Source organism: Colias philodice, chromosome 21 (genome assembly GCF_061535455.1).
Source record: "Colias philodice isolate Cphi_HAF_F1 chromosome 21, ilColPhil1 Martin Lab GWU primary, whole genome shotgun sequence".
In the NCBI taxonomy this organism is placed as follows: Eukaryota; Metazoa; Arthropoda; class Insecta; order Lepidoptera; family Pieridae; genus Colias; species Colias philodice.
The window spans coordinates 4,023,833-4,045,784 of NC_143106.1; the positions used below are offsets into that span (position 1 = coordinate 4,023,833).

The window sequence follows — 21,952 nt, forward strand, 5'->3', positions numbered from 1 at the left end:
ATGTGTAACATTGATTATGCTTTGACTGTTAATTCTACGAGAAAATAGTAGTTTTCTCGACGGTGGTTACACAAATAGTAAATACATTGCATTGACGTAAGATCATGCATACAAATTATTGTTCTATTCAGTTATTTTAATTTTATGTATCAGGGTAATTTACCGTAACTTCATTGTTAAATTATAGTCTAATAGAATGAAACGACTAAGAACATACTTCAATAATTTTTATTCAGCTTATAACATACATTTTGAACATCTACACATTTTCTACTGGTACAATTAATCTTTTAAAATATTGAATAAAGTTTAGGTTTTTCGAGTGGATTATCGCAATTATCAGCTCCCTTGCAGGAAAGCATTTGGGTAAGAGTTAGTGCGTACCAATGTCGCATAGATGGCAGCACTTCGTCTATGATATTTTTGAGTTCATACGGATCTGTACTGAGATCGTACATTTCTTTGAAATTCTGAAAAAAAAAACTATTTTACTATAGAAATTTATACAATGTAATTATGAATAATTTAAAAATCAAATCAAATATGATATAAGACATGATAATAATTGTCCTAACCAAGCTCAATAAAATGGAAAATTATGGTGAAGATCAGAAATGGTATATTTACGGTTTAATTTCTAATTAAGTCTAAAAAAAAAAAGGTTTTAAACATACCTGTTCATCAGCAAATGCGCAGTATTTCATATCGATTCTCTTGGAAATATGTCTTAAACATGCATATGTATTATTTTTAGAATCTTGGCATTTGCAATCGTACAGGGGATAGCATTGCTGAAACAAGTACAAATTAATTATTATTAAACATTTAGGTAACTGCTTCCTTTTAATGTGTTCATTTTAACCAATACAGTACAATCGAAAAATACATGTGATTATTGTCTCAAAAACAGGATAAGTACTGGCTTTCTTGGTAATTAACAAAAAATAATTGAAAAAAATTAAACTTACAGCTAAATTATCTTTATCATATATCCACGGGCACTCCGGATCAACGGTACCATCTCTCCCTTCCCCATAGTATTCAACAAGCATGTATCTTTCGATATCTTTGCCATTATTAAACTTTATCGGTTTTCCGTCCATAGACTTTGGCGCGGTTAATCCTGCTAATTCTAGGAGAGTTGGAGCAAGATCAATATTAAGTATGGGTTGATTGTCAATGAAGTTTTTCTCAATGTTCGGCCCCCGTATAATTAGAGGTACTTTTATATCGGCTTCGTAGGGTTGTCGCTTGTCATATACTTGGGCAAATTGACCTGTAATATAAAAGAGAATAGCTTAAAATATTTTGGTAGATGACAAAAGATTGCGGTTTTGAATAGTATTTAAAATTATAATTGCAAATCTTCTGTAAGTTCCAAAATTTAACACTTTTTCTTAAAAAAATAGCAAATCAAGTTAATTTGAGTAAGACTAATTTTTAAACAATATTGAACTAAGTGTGTTGTATCTAATTAAAAAAAATCTATTTTTTTTACTTAGGTACTTCGAAAAGGAAAATAAAGACATTATTGGAGTTGATATTCTATACTATGCATAAAAGGCCGGCAAAGCACCTGTAACACTTCTAGTGTTACAAGTGTTTATGGGCGGTGGTGACCACTTAACATCAGGTGGCCCACCTGCCCCTTTGCTTGCTCTGTCATAAAAAAAACTATGCTATAAATTGGTAAGCTGGTTATCTGTAAAAAAAAGTACACACCAATATGATATCCATTATCCGACGTATAAATCAAATACGTATTATCCAACAAATTATTGCTATCAAGTGTTTCAACAACGTCCGCGACCATTTCGTCCACAGACAACAGACTCTCCCATCGAGAACGGTACACTCTGTCTAATTCTGGCAACATTGTCTCTGGTAGGGGGGAGGGCGGCATTCGGAGTAGCCAATGCTTGTCCTGTAAAATATATTATATACAAGCTATTCATGGCATTTTATTTTGTTAATTGTTATTTATTCATAATTCAGAATACTGAAAGATTTGACAAATGTAACTCCAACTATAGGTACTTATAATATGGATAGATTATACCTACAAGTAGAAGCAGTGGCGGGGCAAGACCTAAATTTGATGTGGGCAGGACAGATTTCGCGAGGCCCTGTTTTATGGCGACCTGAAGACGGATTTTATCTATACTTCTATACTAATATTATAAAGAGGAAAGGTTTGTAATTATTAGGGCCCGGATTAATATGTATTTATTTGACAATGTTTTCGTTAATGGTGTCCACAGTAAATATGTTATTTAGATCGTGAATTTTCAGGTTTTATTTTCCATATTTTAAATGTAAATCCATATTCCACAAAATATCAATAAATGTATCCATATTTTTATCAGCGCTATGAGTTTTCTAAAAATTCTGGCAGATAATGGCGCTCGAGAATTCTTCAACTTCACTCAAAGAAAATTTGAAGATAATCCAAAATATAGAAAAGAAGATTTCTGAATCGGAAGGACCCGTTATTGAAGTTGTTAGGCAAAAATTTAGTTACGACATAGAAAAAACAAAGGATTTCATATCCTAAAAAAAATTAACCGCATGATGTGTTGAAGATTAAAAAAAAAGACGTGTGGCACTCGGGGACTGCCGCGGTAAAGCTATTGCATGCTCTGCCTTCAAGCCACACCTCCGCGCCCGTCGGAGTGGGGAGCGTGAGGTTTTTCGTTACGCAATTTCTGGATTCGATCCCCGCGCTGAGGGCCCGCGATAGAAGCTATGCAATAGCTTAAAAAAAACACGTGATTATTTACTGCAATTCAAATGTTAGTGAATCGGAAGTTGATTATAATTGTATTTTTTTTATTTTTTTCAATAAACAAAAGCTTTATTAAAAATGTTGTTACTTTTTATTGTACATATTTTATAAAAGAAAGTAAACAAATAAAACCAGGGATTCCCCGCACTCTGGTTGTTTTTTTATTTATTAAGGCATTGGAACTCTGGTCGGTCGGCGGCAAATGTTGCCAGACTAAGAAAACATATTTCACAACAAAATTGATTTATATCTTTTTTGCACGCCTCATAAGCGAAGCGTTGAGGTGGGTACTACTGTCACTTCGCGCAAAACATCTGATTTTTCAAACTTAAAATGTCTTTATGTATCATACATTGCACTTGTAAGATAATACATACACACACATATTAACCCGTGACACGTTCTACGCACAATATTTGTGTCGTAACGCAAATTGTACTGTAGCGTACTGCGCACAAACTCTGTGCCTAACGCGGCCCGTGACATTGAAGGCCATCTGTAGTGAATTACAAGTGAATGTTTCCAGTATAAAAAATATTTCTCTATGCCTTAAACATTTATAATTCGAATCGACACGACTCCGAGACAGGCAATAGAGACCAAAACCACAAAATAAAAAAAAAAAGTGAATCATTGATTGAGTTGCGTCATCGGCCATAGTTTGTGACATTTGTCTTGTTCAACGAATATTTGGATTGTGAATTATGCCGAGAGGAATAATTAGATGAGTGATAATTGAGACGTATATTACTGGAAATTTTACGTAGAATACGTTTATGATATTGGTTTTAGGGATATTTGAAGAATACTCAGTGAAAAAGTGTCTCAACTTTTCAGTGCGGAGGACGCAAAATGGCGCTTTTTTTCTTGTTTGTGAATAATGGAGATTTGTTATTATTCATAGTGAAATACGTTGTGTTAAATGTGTGAAAATATAAGTGAATGTATTTGGCAATCGTGTAGTGATATGAAAACGTGAATATGATCATTTGATGACTCAGCATTATCATGTAAGTGTTAGTATGTAAGCAATTAAAATTAAAACAAAAGAAAATCATTTTTTTATAATTTTATAGAAAAAATATATCGTCATGATTACATTTTTATGCTATAACTAGTTTCTTCCTCTTTCCAAAAATATATAATACATGGCATATAATTATAGAACAATAGGGTAAATAAAATTTTCAAACTCGGTAGTCATAAAAAAGCTAGATTTCATGAACTCCCTTGACACTATCGGGATCGGTGCCGGCTGTGCGCCAGACGCGTGATAGGTTAAGAAAAAACACTATTTTTAACGTTCATGATATTTTTGATGTCATTTTTGTTATTTAAACTAGTTAAAAAACAGTTTAAAAAAGTTCTGTCTTGGACGTCCGTGTGTCTGTATGTGCGGATCCTTTTTCTTGTTAACACGATAGCGACCGAAATACTTTACTAATCGAGTCTTTTTTTTTCTCTTACGCTTGAGTATGCTCAGGAATAGAACCCTTTCATTTTTCAGGGTCTGATTCGATGTGGTTTAATTGTTATTAAATAAACAAAAATAATAATTAATAAATATTTATTAAAAAAAATTATGAGGCGTGCACTTTTGGATTTTCCAAATTATTTTATTTTATTCTCGATTTAAAAAATTTTGAGGCGCGAGGCCCCTTGTACCGCGAGGCCGTAGGCGGTGGCCCACGTCGCCCACGCCTTACGCCGCCTCTGAGTAGAAGAGGAAGTACATATATGTACACGTGTACTCCTTCTCTTTGTTAATTAACATATTGTGTATTTTATACTAACACAAGAATATTTGAAGTAGCAGATAGATTACAGACATTGTGTCCTAATTATTTAGAAATATTATAAACTAGATTTCCGCCCGCGGCTTCGCCCGCGTTTTCAAAGGAAAACCCGCATAGTTCCGGTTCCCGTGGGATTTCCGGGATAAAACCTATCCTATGTGTTAATCCAAGTTACCCTCTATATGTGTGCTAAATTTCATTGTAATCGGTTCAGTAGTTTTTACGTGAAAGAGTAACAAACATCCATACATCCATACATCCATACTTAATACAAACTTTCGCCTTTATAATAGTATTAAGAATTAAGATAGGAAAGCTTTGATTGTATGTTCAATCGATTTCAAAAAAGATTTTATTACAAGATAGCTTATATCCGAGTTACATAGGCTACTTTTCTATCCCGGTTCAAGCTGGGATAAGTGGCCAGTTGGTGACCGAAGTATACTTACCATGGAAGCTACATTGAAGTTGGGATGTTTGACAGCGGTTATGTTTATGTATGCGTCCCTGTGTCGCGGCGCGGGGGTGAAAGGTTGGTGCGGGGCGGGCGGGGCTAGCACCATTAGGAACGGTTGAGATTCTGTTTGATTCTCTATGTAAGATACGCTTAGATCACGCTGAAATAATAAAATAGTATGTTAAAAAAAGTTTAGTTTATATTTTTCGGTATGCCGTTAAAATACATAGTTATTTATTGAACCTTGTCTAAATTCAATAATGAAATTTGAATGCGCACGTAATATCCTTAATATTTTTTTTTGCGAAACCATTTCATCACGAAAAGAAATATATTTTACAACCATTTTTGTGAAGAAACGATTCTCAAGTTTTATAAAGTTATCACAGTATACAGTCAACTTAAGTCGATGTTACTTACGATAATATCCGTGAGATATAAGTCAGTGGAGTGTGTAGGCACACCATTATTGGATATAGTATAGTTGTAATAAACTGAGTTCCCAACAAGGCCGTGCCACTCGCTCCATCCAGGAGGCACTATTTCGGGGCCGCCAGCATCCTTAGCGCCATACTGTTTTAAATAAATACTTAATTTTAGCAGGTTTTAAAAGATTTATATGCACATGTTAAATATTTATAAAATTTGCTAGCCATTCCCTTCTAATGATTCTACTACTGAATCTGCTTATAAAAATAAATACCTAGTCAATTAAGATTTTCCCTACATTACTCATTTCTATTCAAGGATAGCAGCATTCAACAAACTCAGCATTAAAATAAAATTTTAAGCCAATATTATAAATACTTACATTGTTCAAATACTTCCCAGCATAGAACGTGTTATACCCCACGCTCTTCAACGTGTTAGCGAACGTGCGTGATTCCAGACGTTTCCAGTATCTACCGTAACACCCGCCGCCGATACTGTTGTTCCACGTCAGGTGGTTATGCACATGCAGCCCGGTCAGCAAGCTGGCGCGGCTCGGGCAACAGATCGGCGATACGACGTACTGAAGATGTATTTCTGATATTATAATTTATTAAATGCAATGATGGAATGAAAAATATTTGTTTGTTAAAGTAAATTCGTCAGATGTTTATGCACATGCAGCGAGTGCAGCAAGCTGGCGCGGCTCGGGCAACAGATCGGCGATACGACGTACTGAAGATGTATTTCTGATATTATAATTTATTAAACGCAATGATGTGATGTTTGTTACTGGCTATAATAAGTGTATCAGGAGTCTTCTAAAAATAAATTCGTCAGCTTAGGCAACATTATAATTTTGAAATGTAGATTGTGAGATTGAAAATTTAATTCTTTGAAGCATTGTTACCGGCTATGTTATTGAACATTATTTGAAACATATTATTTGTTTTTCAGGAGTCCTCCAAAAATATAAGTTAATACTTAATAGTAAATGAATAATTCTGTTTATGTTTATGTATGTATTTATATTTCATACTACATATTTGGTATAACTATTAGGTATTAAAAAAAATTCAAACCACATTTTTACAGTGTGAACATTGGTGAGCAATATGATTAGTTTGGTTTCATGTGAAATGATTGTTATTATACAAATATAAATATTGTTTAAGTATATGCAGCTTAGGCTATTTGAGTGTTTTTTTTCATTTTCTCTATAAACTCATTTAAGGTTGTATAAGGTAGTGTTAAAATATTATGTCAGTCAATGCTAGTAATAAAAATAGGAAATATAACAATAATAAATATCATCTATAAAGAGCAATTGAGTTCATATTGTATGTAACAATTTACATAGCAAAAGAACTTACAGAATTCGTGAAACTTGTGCCTTCTCTCTCAATGAATCGTTGCACATTCTTCATAGGGGTCTGTAATAGAAAATAAAAAGCCCATTGATCTCAATTCATTTATTCAATTACACCATTCAACTATTGTTTACTAACCATTCCTCCTAGAGTGACATCCTGGTCATCGGTAAGAATAATAACAAAGTTAGGCTTTGTTTCCTGACACCTTGCAGTGTGCAGGAGTAGTAGTGAGAATAAAATATAACTTAACATTTTGCTAACAAACTATAAAGGTTAAACTTATTGTGGTACGGCAGGCATTAGTTCCAGACCTGTACACTCACTGGCTATTAAAACTCCGACAGCAAAGAAACCTACGCTCTTCACAACTGACCTGAAAGATAAGGAATATGGAAATTAATATAATTCAGAACAATAATAGTATTCAAGTTTATGTCAATAAGATAACAATAAGTGAGGTGATTGTCCGAAACATTGATAAGGTTTTAACTATTGCTTTAATCATCATCAACAAGTGTATTCAATCAATAACAGATTGATCATTTACTTACGAGGTGCTATTTTAACAATAATTATCATGCTATATTATCTTTAATAGAGGTTATATTTAATGCGTCGCACTAACCATTTGAAGGGGTCGGTATAAAAATCCTTAACAAATGCTACTGCACCTTTGCTACCCATTATATAATATAATAAATTTTTTTAGTTCTAAATTTAGTATTAAAAGACTACTGAAACGTTTAATTTCTCTAGGAAAAGCAGGAAAATCAGAAATCCTAATTTTTCTAAATAAAATTCACATTGACACTGACACTTGACAAAGGACAGATGACATTTGACAATTCTTAATGACGTTTATGGTGAGTGATCTATTTTCAGAGTGACAATTTTTAAAGGCATTGGCACTGCGATCAACATAATATAACATTGAACCAAGCATTGAACTCAAGATTGAACTTCATTCACAATTCCGAAAAATCTATATACTTAATGGTACGGGAGCTAGTAACGTTTTAAAAAAAGTCATTTTAGTATAGTTGGGTTTTTGATATACTGTTTCTCTTGCTATTTCGGTTAGAGTCTGGGCTGTCTGGCTGGCGGTAGTGGTTGCGTTTATTAGTGCGCACAGGAAAATATACTTAACTTTAAAGTCATTTATTAACGCGTAATTTTTAATCTTTTGCCTTTAGATAGATCCATCAGCCATAATTTTTTTATTGCAAGACGTTTTTTTCGTTGTTAAATAGGTGCCAAACGCAATTTTTTATTTCAAAATAATTAAAATGTCATCGAAATAAGTGAAATTACATCAACATGAGTCCCCGTGAAGGATAAGTAATCACTATGTTACTTATACTCTCATATACTATTAAATTATTTTTATATGGTTAAAGTATATTAGATAATATTAACTAGGTATATATAGAGTGGAAGAGCTTATAGAAAACGAAACTCAAAGATAAAGTCGTTGAAAATGTAATAATATGACCACATAATATTGAATCTGCATGAAAAGATTACTTACCTTTTTTATGTAAGGTAAGACATAATGGATCCAGGATTAAAAGAATAGGTATTTAAATCTCGTTTCGATTTTATTTTATTTTAATAAAACACCATTACTTGTACATATAAAGATATTTTTATTTATTTCTTCTAATTGTATTCACTATCCAATCAATATAATGTGAAATTTTAGTGTAAACACCTGGGTAAAACCGGTTACCGCATGTATACCCAAACGAGACTAATCCTGTGACCACTCCCTTATAAAACAACGGTCCTCCAGAATCTCCGAAGCACCCGTCGATACCGTCTACATCAATTCGACCAGCGCAAAACATTGAGTCTGCTATAACCGATCCGATAGTTCTGTATCGGAATCGGCAATCTGATTGTTCTACTGTGAAAATCGTTGCTAATTGCAACTGATCCGATTGTTGGCCTCCCACCTGTGTAAGGAAAATGAGGTTAATTTAAATGTAACAAATCATTAGTGGAAGAAGGCTATTATTACGGACTAAGCAATATTTTCCTTCGGGGCTCCCCGTCGTCATCAATCACGTATAACCAGTAGGTAATTAAGCGAAAGTTAGTGATGAATTTGCGGTTGATCTTATTTTCTCACCTGTGTAACACCCCATCCAATAAGAGTGCAGAGTGAATTCGGTCTCAACTCTGTACCTTTATTGGCTATAGTAGCTTGTCGTGTTGTAGAGCCAAAAAGGATTTTCTTAGTTAGCACGACTACCGCAACATCATTGGTAAAGTAATAATTGTCGAATTCTCGATGTGGTACAATCGTCTTTACTTTATGTATGACACCACCGCGAGAGCGGAACGATGAACCAATTCGTACCCTCCAAAAGTTAGGGTACGTATAACTGAAACAAATATAATATAATATATAATCAGATTTAGAACATAATAAATTTGAATTTGATATTTTTGGTTTTATGGCATTCAAATGCTTTTGCAAGCATCATGCGTGTCAAGCATCCGCCCCGGATTGGCGTGAAAGGATGCGGGTTTGAGTCCCGCCTCGTGATCGATTTTTTTTTATTCTTTATAAATTTATTCATAATGAAGCTTCAATGATACAGAAAGAACCTACAGAAACAACTATGTACCTACATCTTTATTTTTCAGAGATTATTGGATTTTTACTTTTATCACTTAGTTTTATCACTATCTGTTTTATAGACATAGGGTTTATTTTTTCGTTTAAATCAATCAATAAATGGAGTCATTAAAAATATGTAGGTATGTGAACTTACTTGTTACCATTTTCATAATTATATTGAAAGCAATGCGCCGTTGAAAGAATGTGCCGAGATGTGATGATGACGCCTGCGCAATGTTGAGAGTATTGGCCGTTACCAAAGGGGTCTAGTAACAATTGGGCTATAACTGGAAATTGTTGTACTGTTGTGGGTGATCCTCCTAACACACGAATGTTTTGGCAATGTACTGAAACATATTTAAATAGGTTGAAATTGAGGTGAAAAAGATATAACCACAACTTTTGCCAATAATATTATGTCGCTATAATCTCTAAAAAAACTTAAACTTTGTAAACATAAAGAAAATTTTAATTAGTTATTATATCCTGCACAGTTTAATGCCGCAACATATTATTTACCACATTTATATGACTAGCGATTTTTCAAATCGGACCAGTAGTTCCCGAGATTAGCGCGTTCAAATAAACAAACTCTTCAGATTTATAATATTAGTATAGATTAGAAAAGATGTCCTTTTACAGATGAAGAACAAGTAATAGGTATATTTAAATTTAAATTAATCATAATCCATTAATACATAATTGCATAATCGGCAATTTTTGGTACTCAAAATAAAGTAAAACTAAATTAAAATTAATATGAATGAAAAAACTGAATTTGAAAATTTTAAATAAGTAATTTTTAATTATGTCCATCAATCATCTCGAAAGTGTTTTATTATAACTTTAAAGGAAAACTACTAACCTGCTAAAAAGTACGATAGCAACACGCACTGAATTTTAAGCACAAACATGATTTTAAATTGAAATGATTTTGGCACGAGCTGTATTCGTGTACCTTGCAAGATTTCTTTCGACTAATGAATCGCAACTTGAACTGATACTTTCTTAAAGGTCTATTACGGTGATATAATAACATACCTAAGTCGTAAAGGTAAGCCTAAGCAATTTGTAGTCTGATGATGCAGTGTTGATACTTGTATTTTAATAGACCTAGATTGCATTCGAATTTACGGGATTAGTAGATACTGATGCTTTAAATTATACTAGGTACATTTTATTTCATTTGTATTCCAGTAAATCGTAATGAATAATGTCTCTTGCATATACATTATAATAATAAATAAATGCCTAGCCCAGAGTCATCAAGGTGAATTCCCCCAGTTTTGGAAAATATAGAATCAGTCTTCTCGTAGCTTTATTGAAATTATACCTACGAATTGCCTGAAACAATTTATCAATATTCCACATTTTTTATACACTTGCCTACTTGTTAAATGCTATGTTTGAAAGAATTCTTGTCTGATGGAAAGTTAGGATTATCGAAAAGTTATAGGTATTTAAATCAATAAAGTATCAACATTGTTAGGTCGATAAACATATTCGATGGTAAGTAAATATTAATAAGTACTTTGTCCGTTGTAGAAAATTATGTCCATCAATCATCTCGAAAGTGTTTTAGTTAATTAGAAATTTGAAGCTTCAAGCACGCATAAACTATAATAATTATTGATGTTCTAGGTTAGGTATCCTGTTTTATTGATGAAAGAGGAGGCTCCGAAATTCACTTAGTAAAATATAGGTAGTTACCTACTTAATCATTGTAAACATATTAGATGTTAATGGTTTATCCTCTTTAATTAGTTAGGTACTTGCGCTTATGTGGTACCTACCTGAAAATAGAAGTAGGTAGGGAAAGGACAGAATAATTACAAACTGTAAAGCCTATACGCAGAGTACCTAGGTACTATAATAAGGTCTAGAACACCGACGCAGTTAATTGTGCACTAAGGGATGTGCCAGTATTACCGACGACCGACCTCTGAATTTCTCTGCTCATATTAAACCTACCACGGACACGACATAAATATAGAACTTTAATGTTTTGGTTGCAACTTTGTTGTCTTTTTATTGAGGTATAAAGTTGAGGTTGAGGGTTCTTTCGTAAAACATGAGCGAATGTGTTTGTCAGAGCTCCTTCACGGCTGGAACGATTTTTTAATGAATAAAAACTTTATTAGTACTCATGTAGCTATTTTAAAAAATTAAGAAAACTCCACATTCGAATAATAATTTGAGAATTCATAGAGATTAGAATGTTTTTTTTGAAGTGAATCTTCTTTGTCGGGGTTGGAAAAAAATTTAGTGTAACATTTTTCGCACAGATTTTTGGTTACGCGTGACATTTTTCCGTTACGCGCCATCTTTTTCTTATCCCTACCACGCGTGATTCGACGTATTTCTGTAAAGTTGCATACTTATAGTAAATTATTTTTGAAGTGAAACTTCTTTATCGGGGTTGGAAAAAAATTTAGTGTAAGTAACATTTTTTCGTTACGCGTGACATTTTTCCATTACGCGCCATCTTTTTCTTATCCCTACCACGCGTGATTCGACGTATTTCTGCAAAGTTGCATATAGTAAATTATTTTTTGAAAAATAAGGTCATAAAGAAGTTTCACTTCTTACGTGTGTACACTAGTACACGCACACATTTTTTTAAATTAACGTAGCCGGCACACAGTAAAAATTAAATTATGCTTCTTTGTCGCTGGTTCCGCGCTCTCGCTTGCACTTCAAGCCTATACATTGAACGCATGAACGCCTCAGAGCGAGGTATTTTCGTGCGTGCAGCCGGCTCTATCGAATTATAAGACGTTGTCACGTCAAAAAAAAATATTTGTTTGGCAGATCCGTAGACAGAGAAACCACTCTGTCTACGGGCAGATCACTGAAGGGGTCCTAATTGGGTCCTAAGGGTCATAATCTTGGTCATAATATCTATTAACTTATACTTGTTAGTAAAGAAAATCGATCAGTGCATAGGTATAGCATAGTAGTCACATATTTAAGTAGACAACGCAAGTACCGCGATCTGTATGAAAACCAAGCGTGTCATATTTTTTGTACTGACCTTGACGCGTTATGACGTCACGAGCGCTTTTTAGTGATGTTAATTTCATTTTACGCTAAATCGATTAGGCCGCCACTCGCGCGGCGATTCTAGTATCGTCCTATCCCATCGAAGTAAATCGAAAGAAATCAGATCAAACTAGATCTATGTCTAAGAGGTAGTCAAATAAATGAATCGTAATCGATTACTAAATCGATTCAAGACAGAAAAATGATAATTACCATAGACAGAGGGATGATAAAATAAAGTTATAAACCTTTTAATATTCTAACAAGTAAACTAATGTGTTTTAGCTTTTTCTTACATATGCCCATTGAGTTACCATGTACTACGTACTAGAGAGGCCATCGAAAGAAAGTAATGAAACTGTCAATCAATCAATCTTTATGTCCCGTTGCATCGATCCATTTTCCTTTTATGTTCGGGTTACTTGGAAAACTGAAAAAACAAACATAGTCTAAGCAATAAGGAGTTTTCTTAAAAAACTCCCAAGATGACACTTTAACTAATGGCGTCCATGTCATAATATTTATTTTTAGTACCTTTGTATTAAAATACTTAAAAGTTCTAGGTCAAGTCGTATTAAATGACAAAAAAAATCTATGCCTTTTTTTCTGAAAAATTGCTCCTTCAAATTATCATTTTTCTGTTCGATTATAAAATCGATTAGAATCGAGAACTGTTGCATCAAATGAACATCACTAACCACAAAATTGGACAGAAAAATGAGAACAGAAAAATGAGAAGACGCTATTCATTGCTTGTTATCATACGACGCGATCTTTACCGTGCCAAGTAAAAGCCGCAATGTATTCCGAATCATTTCGTATGATTTGGTATCCGTGTTTGTCACGATCGTTTTCCACAGATATCCTTTATTTGATTTTAAAATAAATAGTGCATATTCTGATTAGAAAATTACTTACCGGTGGAAGGAAACATCTCTGCTAACTCGGCCACTCACAGCTGTGGAGTTTCTACAGTTTATAACGGCGTAATTCGGCATTTTACTTTATTCAGCTTCACGTCTTTCCTTGGCGAACTGCAAGCGCGGACTGAGTGTAGGCCAGCGTCAAGTAAGTTTCATAAACTTAGTTTGGACACGGGAAGTACATACACTCGCTTAGTCTATCTTGATACATGTCTGTGATGTTTGATTTTACGCGAGTATTATACATTTAGAAATTAAAGACTTTTTAACGGATTTTAAACGCGATTTATTCAACACTTTACAGCGAGCGTGGTCACGGGGAGACTGTCTCCCCGTGACCACGCTCGCTGTAAAGTGTTCGAAACGTCGGGAAAATAATAGAATGAATAAATCGCGTTTAAAATCCGTTAAAAAGTCTTTAATTTCTACATGTCTGTGATAGTAGTAGTGTAGTACATACATACAATGTGTTCTTCTGCTTATTGCTTGTTCTTTTTGTAGGCGGAGTCGATAATAATTTACGTAATTTTGATAAAAAAATACTAGTTAACTGCCTGTGTGTTTGCCTAAAGCTAATTATTAATGTTAAGATATTATATAAAAAAAAACCTATGTAAAAATAAAAGAAAAAATTTGGTAACTATTGCTTGTTTTATTATAATATATCACATGTCAACTTCTAAAAATAATTTTACATACATTAACAATAACAAAATAAAATATCTACTTTCAATTTTATCTTATAATCCCTTTGCTTCGTATAGAAGCTTGTATTTGATTATCAATACTGGTATAATATTTCATTTCTCCAAGTAATTTTGTTACTCTTTTTAAATCACCATCAAAAAATGCAACCGAGACTCTTTTCTGTAGATCTTTAATAATGGCTTTATTCTCTTTATTTAGATTCATAATTTTATCTTCTGTTTCAGCATTTTCCACCTCCTCATTTTTTTCCATGATCTTCATTAAAAACTCACTATCTAGTTCTGTGCTTTCAGGTATTTCCTTCCCTCTTAAGCGTAACATATAAATACCTGAAACGTGACCAGACACTTGTTAATGTGTTTGTGAAAATTGTCAAATATGCAGTGTAATAGTAAAAAAAAAATGCAGAAGCTGGAAATAGGAATAGGGCTTAATTTTTATATATAAAGCTTTGAAGGAATGATTGGGAATTAAGAGAATCATGAATTATGATCATTGTAATAATATTTGATAGTAAACTATGTAATATGAATTTAATTACTTGAATTACCTGAAGTGACATGTTAACATGGATCAAATAAATAAAGTATTAAATAGCACAAATCACTAGTAGGTACATAACAACTTACCTCTTGATAATGGTTCTAACAATGTCTTATAGGCTTCATTCACTAATGATGAATATTTTTCTGATATTTCTAGTTCCTTGGTATCCCTACAAAGTGGAAGGTAATTTAAGTATTGTATACATTTAATATAAAATCAGATACATATTAAAATTGATTTTTAATACATACCTATTGGCATATTTGTCTGGATGTAAATATTTTTGTAGTTCTTTGTATCTTTTTGCCAAATCAGTTTCGTCTAAATCGTATGTTTCATTTATACCCATTAGTTGAAAATAATTTTCCTTATCATCGGGTTTCTGAAGTGCCTTGCAGTTCGAGCAGAATAAGTTTGATATTAGACTTGTTTGATCTTTCCCACACGACCAACATGATGCTAAGCGATATTTGTTTAAAAATACACTTGGTCTAGTCAAATTACATATAAGCCTTCCAAAACTCATAATTTATAACGATACACCTGAAAAGTAATTCAGAAAATGTTATTAAAACCAAATGAAAAGTTGATAAATCACGAAGGTCGAAACGTCATGTCAGTGCTGTACATTACAATAACAACTCACAAGTCACAACCTACTAGAGCTAATATAATTATCTCACCTTGAATGCTTATGTTAATATATTACATAAATTCTAAACAAATTTATTGTATGATCCTAAATAAAAAATAGAATCAACAAATAGGTGCATATGACAGCCCGCAGCTGACAGACATTTCAAAATCAGCTGATTACTGACATTTGGTATACAAGTTCAGAAATACAGATAGATAATAATTTATTTATTTATGTTACATTTAATAGTTCTTCATATTTGAAGATACTCCTATTCCAGTTTTTTGTTTCCAATTAGTTTTAATTAAATTCAAATTAAATACAGTATCTAAATAAACACATACTTTTTTCATTATTGATCATTGGCTTAATTAGTCACTTTTTGACATTTGACAATTATTCATGACTTGATGACTGATGTTTGTACTGACTACTGTTTGGTGTTTACGTTTGGCTATAATTTTAATTTTGGTCAAAATTTTGAATTTCACTACGCTTTAGTGAAGATCTTTGGTTTTTGTAGTAACGAATTTGATTGACCTCTATAATTTGCCATTACCACTATCAGCAATTAATTACAGAATTATAGAAAAATGGTTTCATACTTTACTATCGACTCAACCGGCGAAGTAACTAATTTTCAAAAAGAAATTTCCAACATGATGCACGGTTTTGGTGATAATCCGAATCCAAACGCTGCTACAGTTGTTCTAGTCGAGAGTATAGTGCTTCAACAGCTACGATCAATGTTACAAGAGGCTTTGAATTATTCAATATTGAGAGGGGCGAAAGCAATTACAAATACTGATATTATATGTTTGATGAGAAAAAATCCGATGAAGTTGAAGCGATTATACGATTATCAAATAAAATTAGATCGGATAGAAACGAGTCGCTCGGCAACTGTAAGTACCCCTACTGCAGAAGGTATATTACCTGCCTTAGAAGATGATAAAGAATTGGTCAAAAAGAAAAGAACTCACATTGACGTTATTAAGGATTTGGACGAGGCTGATGAAGTTAGTCAAATAAAATTCGATGTGATTGACTATTTACGCAAAGTCAGGGCTGCTAAATTAACAGAGGCAATGTCTTTTGAAAAATATGAGGCTTATCACAAAGCTAGATGTAGTTCATTTCGCTCAGGTTATGGGATGGCAAAAGGTTTTGTTAAATTAGAGAGATGGATAAACCCTACCAAAGAATTGAAGATAACCCTTCCAGCTTTAGAAGTACTGTGTTTCTTGGCTTATGAAACTGTAGCGGAAATTGTTGATGCAGTATTTCTGATTCGGCAGGATAGTAAGAAGAAGTCGGGAGACCCTTTTAGTAAATTTGAAGGTGGTTACTTTTGCAACCCTTTGAGTTTGAATAATGCAGTGTATATTAAATCAGGGTATGAAGGAGTGCCTGCGATTACTGTAGCAGAAGTGAGGGAAGTTTTAAGGAGATATTTTACTCCACGAGTTGGGATGAATGGATTATTTTATAGGAATATGAGTAATGATTTACCAGTTAGATATATAGCTATTTAACTACAATCATAATAACAATTGAGCTTAATGTATATGTGCTATAATTAAGTGTTAATTCACATGATTTAAAAGCAGATAACTCTGTGGAGAGTTGAATATGTTGTACTTAACTGTTTTATATGTGCAAGTCTACTTTCAAGAGAAGGCATTGGATGAAAGATTGTTAAATTATGTATTTTCAGTATTGAATGTTTCTTTATTGTAAGACATTTTCTATCCAGCATTTGTTGGAAATACCTTACAAGATATGGTTAAATAATTTAATCCATCAGGCCCCGGAATCACCGACACAATAGAAAATCTATTGTGTCGTGGCCCGATCGGGCTGCTCGGTGGTCAATGGGTTAAATTATATAATCTGAAACCTACATATAAACTGAAACCATTGCGGATAAATTTTAATATGTACTTAACTTCATTAACTCCCTTGGAATTTGATTGATGTATTACTTGTTATTATATTCTATCCTTTATCATGACAGAATCTGAGAATTATATTATTGAATCACAATAACTGTTATTTTTATTTATAACATTTATATTCATTTTTATATATTGTGACAAGAACTACTGGTCCGAATTGCGAAAGTATTTTCTCAATGGATAATCCATATTTATCTTGAGGTTATTAAGCGGAATGTCGTTTTTTGGTTTTCGTTATATTTTGTTCGGTCTCCATCTAGCCTCCATGCAACAGTTAGTTTTAGAATAATTTAATAGATGGCGCAGATATAAAGAAAGAAGAGACATTTTTAAGTAATAGAAAAAATTCAAAAAGATGCGCATCCCGACTCCCGTTAATCAATTTTTTTTACATTTATTAAAATTATTTATTTGTATTTAACAGTGTTCTTACTTATTATTCAATAAGTACACGTAGATGTTGCTACTTGCTCGAATAGCAAAAAAAGCACTTAACTATGTACGTTTATTTATTAATTACTATTAGTATAATATTGTTATAGTACTGTAATATAAAAGTGAGCTTATAATTATTTTCGATCACATAATCCAGTATTTCATTCATCGAATTGTACAAATTGGTAAAGGACTCCTAATCCTACCTACACTTAAATTTTTATTCTAAACAAAGACAATGTTAGGATTTACTTTAAGTTGAAGTAAATGTGAAAGAAGTTAAGCAATTGTTGTACGAGAAAGTTCTGGACCCCGCGGTTGGACCTTAACCATTAATGTTGCTAACACAATTTCTAAGTTGGAGTGCTTCGTGAAAGTTGCACCGAATCATGTATTTAGTTCAATAAAGCGGTGGAAATTTTAAGAATTATTCATGTGCCTCCTTTTTATTTGTACTATAAAGTTATAACTGTTAAATTGTTAATTGTATAAATTAATATTCTTGTAGGTAATGGTTATAGCTAATTTTTTTATGATAAGGACAAAAATACACGTTATTAGGTATATTAAGAAAGTTCGTAAAAATAATGAGAAACGAAATAAAAATAAGATTAGAACTAATGCTGCAATTCAATAAATGTTCATGAACGTAATTGAAAAAAAAGAATGTGTTTATATAGAATAGAGATATATTTATTGTACCAAAATGTCTGTTTTCATTAAAAATAATAATGATTTTTAATGGAAATAGGTATTTAAGCCGATTACCTATACTCAAACATTGTGTCGTCTACGTCTACGATGTTATTAAGACCTTCAATATAGCTCAATAGTTAATAGAACCTTTGCACATACGTAGTTTTCGAAATATAGCTATTATGATACTTCTATTTATCTACGTGACTAAATCTAGTTACTAGTTAGGTATGTTATCTCGTCTCGTATCGTACTTAAGGTCGGGTGAAGTGGCCGAGTGTGCTTCAAACCCTCGGGATCCCATATGGGATCCAACCCAATCTTTAAGATTAATTGAGTGAGCAGAAAGGGAAACGTGTTTAAATTGGCTATCGACCGTAGACCACATTGTTACTTTTACACTTACCTTTTAATCAAAAGTCAACTTTCTGTAATCGGTTAATCTTAATGTTTGCACGTAAATTAGAAACGTTTTATCATATTTTGTTTCGTTAGTTCATTGCTTTGTGGTTTATACCGTAAAGGCGATCTCAAATAATATTATAAATCATATGATACGGTTTGTGTTTTTTATTTACATAGTGCATAATATTATGTTGCGATATAACGCAAGAAAAGGAGCAAAATCATGGACTGAAATTTAGCAATATTGTAAAGCTGCTATTTACTTAAATTGTTTTTTTTTTTTTATAAATAAAGTAATTTCGCCTTGATTATAATATAGTTGTATTTAATTTCCACCACTGTTAAGGATTCAATTCGATTTATAGAATTACAATAATTACTGTCAATTATCAAACGAAATTCAATTCTTAAGTGATCAATTACAACAAAAGGCAAACAAAAAACAATTAAAGTGGATAGGGTGAAAGACAATACTTCAAAATAAGTAGACAATTGGGAATCGGGAAAGGATATCAAATAACGTGGTGGGTATAATCGATCTTAAAAGCTTTAAAACTTTATAAAAGCCCCATTTGACCTTCGCTTTCATAGAAAAGGTTGAACATACATTCTGCAAGTCATAATTCGTTCTTTAATATATTTATAAGGGATGCCCAGGCCGCAATCTGTTTTCGAAATTGGAATATTTTTTATTTTATCCCCAATATTTCGGATGTACAACATTTTATTTGCGCGAGGTAGATAGGAAAATAGACCTTATAAGCGAGGATATAAGATTATATCGTTTAAAGAGAGCAGGTTTTGTTTATTTGGTAGGCGTGGATGTGAATAACGCGTAACAATGCGTCGATATATTTTTGATGTAAGTGATTAAATAATGATTTTGATCGTTGTGTATGCTTACAGCTTTTAAGACTATACATTTCTTGAATTATTGTATTTTAAAGGAGAGGAGTTTAGACGACTCTAGTGGTCGTTTTTCGTAGACGTTTCAAGTTTTTTAATATAACTATAGTTCTATTTTTATCAATAGAACGAAATATATCTAGGCATTGATTCCTAATTCCTTGATTGCTCTATACAATTTTTTTTCTTCTACACAAATTGAAAACATCTTTTCTATTTTGGGAAAAATAAAAGATCGCGTTAGCAATGTTCAAGTACTTAAAATCAGTAAGACGGATTTATTGAAATCCGCTTCCAATACCGGCAAGCTCCGATATCAAAAGATTTAGGACTGACGTTTGAAGATTAAATCGGCTCCGCTATGGCACTCATAGTCGCCAAGTGTTGATTGACATCTGAGAACGGGGAGGAAAAATCATAGGCGTCCCTATTTCACATCTAAACGTTTGTTCCTGAAAGCGTTCAATTGTATACCTAATACAATTTTGAAAACATGCTTTTTGTATAGAATGATCATGAATGTTTATGTTTCTTTATGTAGAGATTTATTTCTTTGTGGCATATACCTACTAGAAATAGTCAATTTTTTTTTCATACAAACATTATATGGTATGGCTGTATGGTATTTTGGAATACAATATTATGTGTTGGTGGTGTGTTTTCTGTTCAACCTTACTAAACTAGTATTAAACAGTACATGTAAATGAAATGTACATAATCGTGAAACTAGAAATGAAATTACGTGCACCAGCTACTGGGCGCAATAGAACTGATAATTAACCAATTACGGTTAGCAAATCAACTCTCTCAACTGTATTGTTATGCTAACCATACCTCAAACTGAAATGATAAAATATGATTTTAAAATTTGTATGTATTCACAATATTGTAAACGTGTTGCTAGCGACTTTTAATTATTTATAATTTTAATGTTTAACTACATTGAATTTGGTTTATTCCCGTATTTTCAATAAATTAAGAGATAAAAGACTATTTAAATTATTCTTAAAAATGTCCGACTGTGGTAATTTATTCTTAAAGAAAGTAAATAAATTATGTATCTCGTAAATTTAAAAGAATATAATATATTCGTTACATTAAAAGGATTTAATGTTGTTTAAGAAAATAATATAATAAGGACACGTTGCATGAAGACTATTTTCAAGGAGAACTAGCTTTAGATAGTATTGCTATTTATAATAGATTTTTCACAGACGTATATGCTCCTAGAAAAGAATTGCGGCTTAACTCAAATATTGATGAATATGTAGAGTTCATATATTTGTTCTTATATTTTTCGAAAACAGAATATGTGGGGAAGTCGAAGGCATTTTTCCTTTATTCTCTTCGTCAATCCTTTACTCATCCTCATAGACGATTGACCGTTAATTATTGCTTGTTAATTGGTTTGCATTTCCATGATAACATAAACTTACTAAAACATTAGCTTCCCTTAAATAAAGTTCATAGTTTACAACAAAACTAAAGCATCATATTTCACCACGAACACCTGTACTATTCACAATGAAGATTAATCTATTCTTTGTGTTTCTAAAAGTAGTTTTACATTTCGCGCACGCACAAGACATTCCTCATGCGTGTTCTCGCGACTCCATTAAAATATAATACGCGTCTACATGGTACGATGTTCAGTTCACACAAACATTAAGCGGGAATACACCACCTAATATAAGCGCAATATTCACCAGCCTCGCGTTTAACACTGGTAATCGTCTTTTAAATATTATTACTAGTAATTTAACGTACCGCGGAGGTATTATTGTATGAGAGGGATGGAAATTCGACTTCGGAAGGCTTCGTGCTTGCCTGAAGTAGTCAGTTTAGCCTTCGTGGCGGAACGCTCTGAACGTGTGTTTCATGAGGTTGCCCTTAAGCCGCTGCTTCGTGACGTGTTTAATGTATGAAGTATATTCTCTATATAAGTGTAGATTTATCGATAATAAATATTAAACTCAGTAGAAAGTGTCGTTAAATAATATTTAGTGCGGTATTGGATATTGCCGAATGAAATTAAAACCATAAAAGTGAAGTGTCGTGTTTGAAGCGTAATTTGGACTGAAAACGTAAGTAAAGTTTATGTTGTGGTTCTGCAAAGGAAATTTTATTATTTATTGGCTGTACACATTAATCGTGTCAAAATAAAAGAAAACAGTGGATTTTTAAACAATTTTATGATAAATGCATATTTATATTTTTAGTGAATGACTCT

At 32.5% G+C, this 21,952-nt stretch overlaps 5 protein-coding genes across 6 annotated transcripts in view; 2 read left to right on the forward strand and 3 right to left on the reverse strand.

The window, feature by feature from the left end:
• Window positions 1-212: 212 nt before the first annotated feature.
• Window positions 213-7,671, reverse strand: LOC149478802 (N-acetylglucosamine-6-sulfatase-like). The gene is made up of 10 exons (XM_089708452.1): window positions 7,466-7,671; window positions 6,976-7,213; window positions 6,841-6,900; window positions 5,850-6,050; window positions 5,459-5,611; window positions 5,031-5,198; window positions 1,723-1,924; window positions 969-1,276; window positions 675-791; window positions 213-470 (listed from the first exon to the last, which is right to left on the reverse strand). The coding sequence occupies exons 2-10, from the start codon at window positions 7,090-7,092 to the stop codon at window positions 291-293; spliced, it is 1,506 nt and encodes a 501-aa protein (XP_089564578.1). The 5' UTR covers window positions 7,093-7,213; window positions 7,466-7,671; the 3' UTR covers window positions 213-290.
• A 785-nt stretch (window positions 7,672-8,456) lies between these two features.
• On the reverse strand, window positions 8,457-10,464 carry LOC149478803 (trypsin, alkaline A-like). The gene is made up of 4 exons (XM_089708788.1): window positions 10,332-10,464; window positions 9,621-9,813; window positions 8,972-9,227; window positions 8,457-8,795 (listed from the first exon to the last, which is right to left on the reverse strand). The coding sequence occupies exons 1-4, from the start codon at window positions 10,378-10,380 to the stop codon at window positions 8,487-8,489; spliced, it is 807 nt and encodes a 268-aa protein (XP_089564914.1). The 5' UTR covers window positions 10,381-10,464; the 3' UTR covers window positions 8,457-8,486.
• A 3,608-nt stretch (window positions 10,465-14,072) lies between these two features.
• On the reverse strand, window positions 14,073-15,497 carry Hsc20 (iron-sulfur cluster co-chaperone protein HscB-like protein, mitochondrial). Its single transcript, XM_089708713.1, has 4 exons — window positions 15,369-15,497; window positions 14,937-15,228; window positions 14,769-14,854; window positions 14,073-14,468 (listed from the first exon to the last, which is right to left on the reverse strand). The coding sequence occupies exons 2-4, from the start codon at window positions 15,209-15,211 to the stop codon at window positions 14,167-14,169; spliced, it is 663 nt and encodes a 220-aa protein (XP_089564839.1). The 5' UTR covers window positions 15,212-15,228; window positions 15,369-15,497; the 3' UTR covers window positions 14,073-14,166.
• A 237-nt stretch (window positions 15,498-15,734) lies between these two features.
• Window positions 15,735-17,153, forward strand: Spt3 (Transcription initiation protein Spt3). The gene has a single exon (XM_089708789.1). It carries the CDS (start codon window positions 15,916-15,918, stop codon window positions 16,855-16,857), a length of 942 nt encoding a protein of 313 aa, XP_089564915.1. The 5' UTR covers window positions 15,735-15,915; the 3' UTR covers window positions 16,858-17,153.
• A 4,240-nt stretch (window positions 17,154-21,393) lies between these two features.
• The window catches only part of LOC149478806 (uncharacterized), a 216,462-nt gene continuing 215,903 nt past the window's right edge, over window positions 21,394-21,952 (forward strand). For both annotated transcript variants that reach the window (XM_089708929.1, XM_089708930.1), the window contains exon 1: window positions 21,394-21,806. The gene's annotated coding sequence lies outside the window, so the exon portion shown is untranslated. The remainder of the gene's footprint in view (window positions 21,807-21,952) is intronic.

Bases quoted from the DNA above. Each gene is read 5' to 3' on its own strand.
- LOC149478802 (XM_089708452.1), bottom strand. From the start codon at position 7,092: ATGTTAAGTTATATTTTATTCTCACTACTACTCCTGCACACTGCAAGG. The intron at 5,199-5,458 runs GTAAGTAACATC...TTATTATTTCAG, and splicing joins TATATCTCACGGATATTATC to CGTGATCTAAGCGTATCTTA. The intron at 792-968 runs GTAAGTTTAATT...TACTTGTTTCAG, and splicing joins ATGATAAAGATAATTTAGCT to CAATGCTATCCCCTGTACGA.
- LOC149478803 (XM_089708788.1), bottom strand. From the start codon at position 10,380: ATGTTTGTGCTTAAAATTCAGTGCGTGTTGCTATCGTACTTTTTAGCA. The intron at 9,814-10,331 runs GTTAGTAGTTTT...AATATGTTTCAG, and splicing joins GCTATCGTACTTTTTAGCAG to TACATTGCCAAAACATTCGT. The intron at 9,228-9,620 runs GTAAGTTCACAT...TATTTGTTTCAG, and splicing joins AATTATGAAAATGGTAACAA to TTATACGTACCCTAACTTTT.
- Spt3 (XM_089708789.1), top strand. From the start codon at position 15,916: ATGGTTTCATACTTTACTATCGACTCAACCGGCGAAGTAACTAATTTT.
- Hsc20 (XM_089708713.1), bottom strand. From the start codon at position 15,211: ATGAGTTTTGGAAGGCTTATATGTAATTTGACTAGACCAAGTGTATTT. The intron at 14,855-14,936 runs GTATGTATTAAA...TCCACTTTGTAG, and splicing joins CCAGACAAATATGCCAATAG to GGATACCAAGGAACTAGAAA. The intron at 14,469-14,768 runs GTAAGTTGTTAT...GTCACGTTTCAG, and splicing joins GTTAGAACCATTATCAAGAG to GTATTTATATGTTACGCTTA.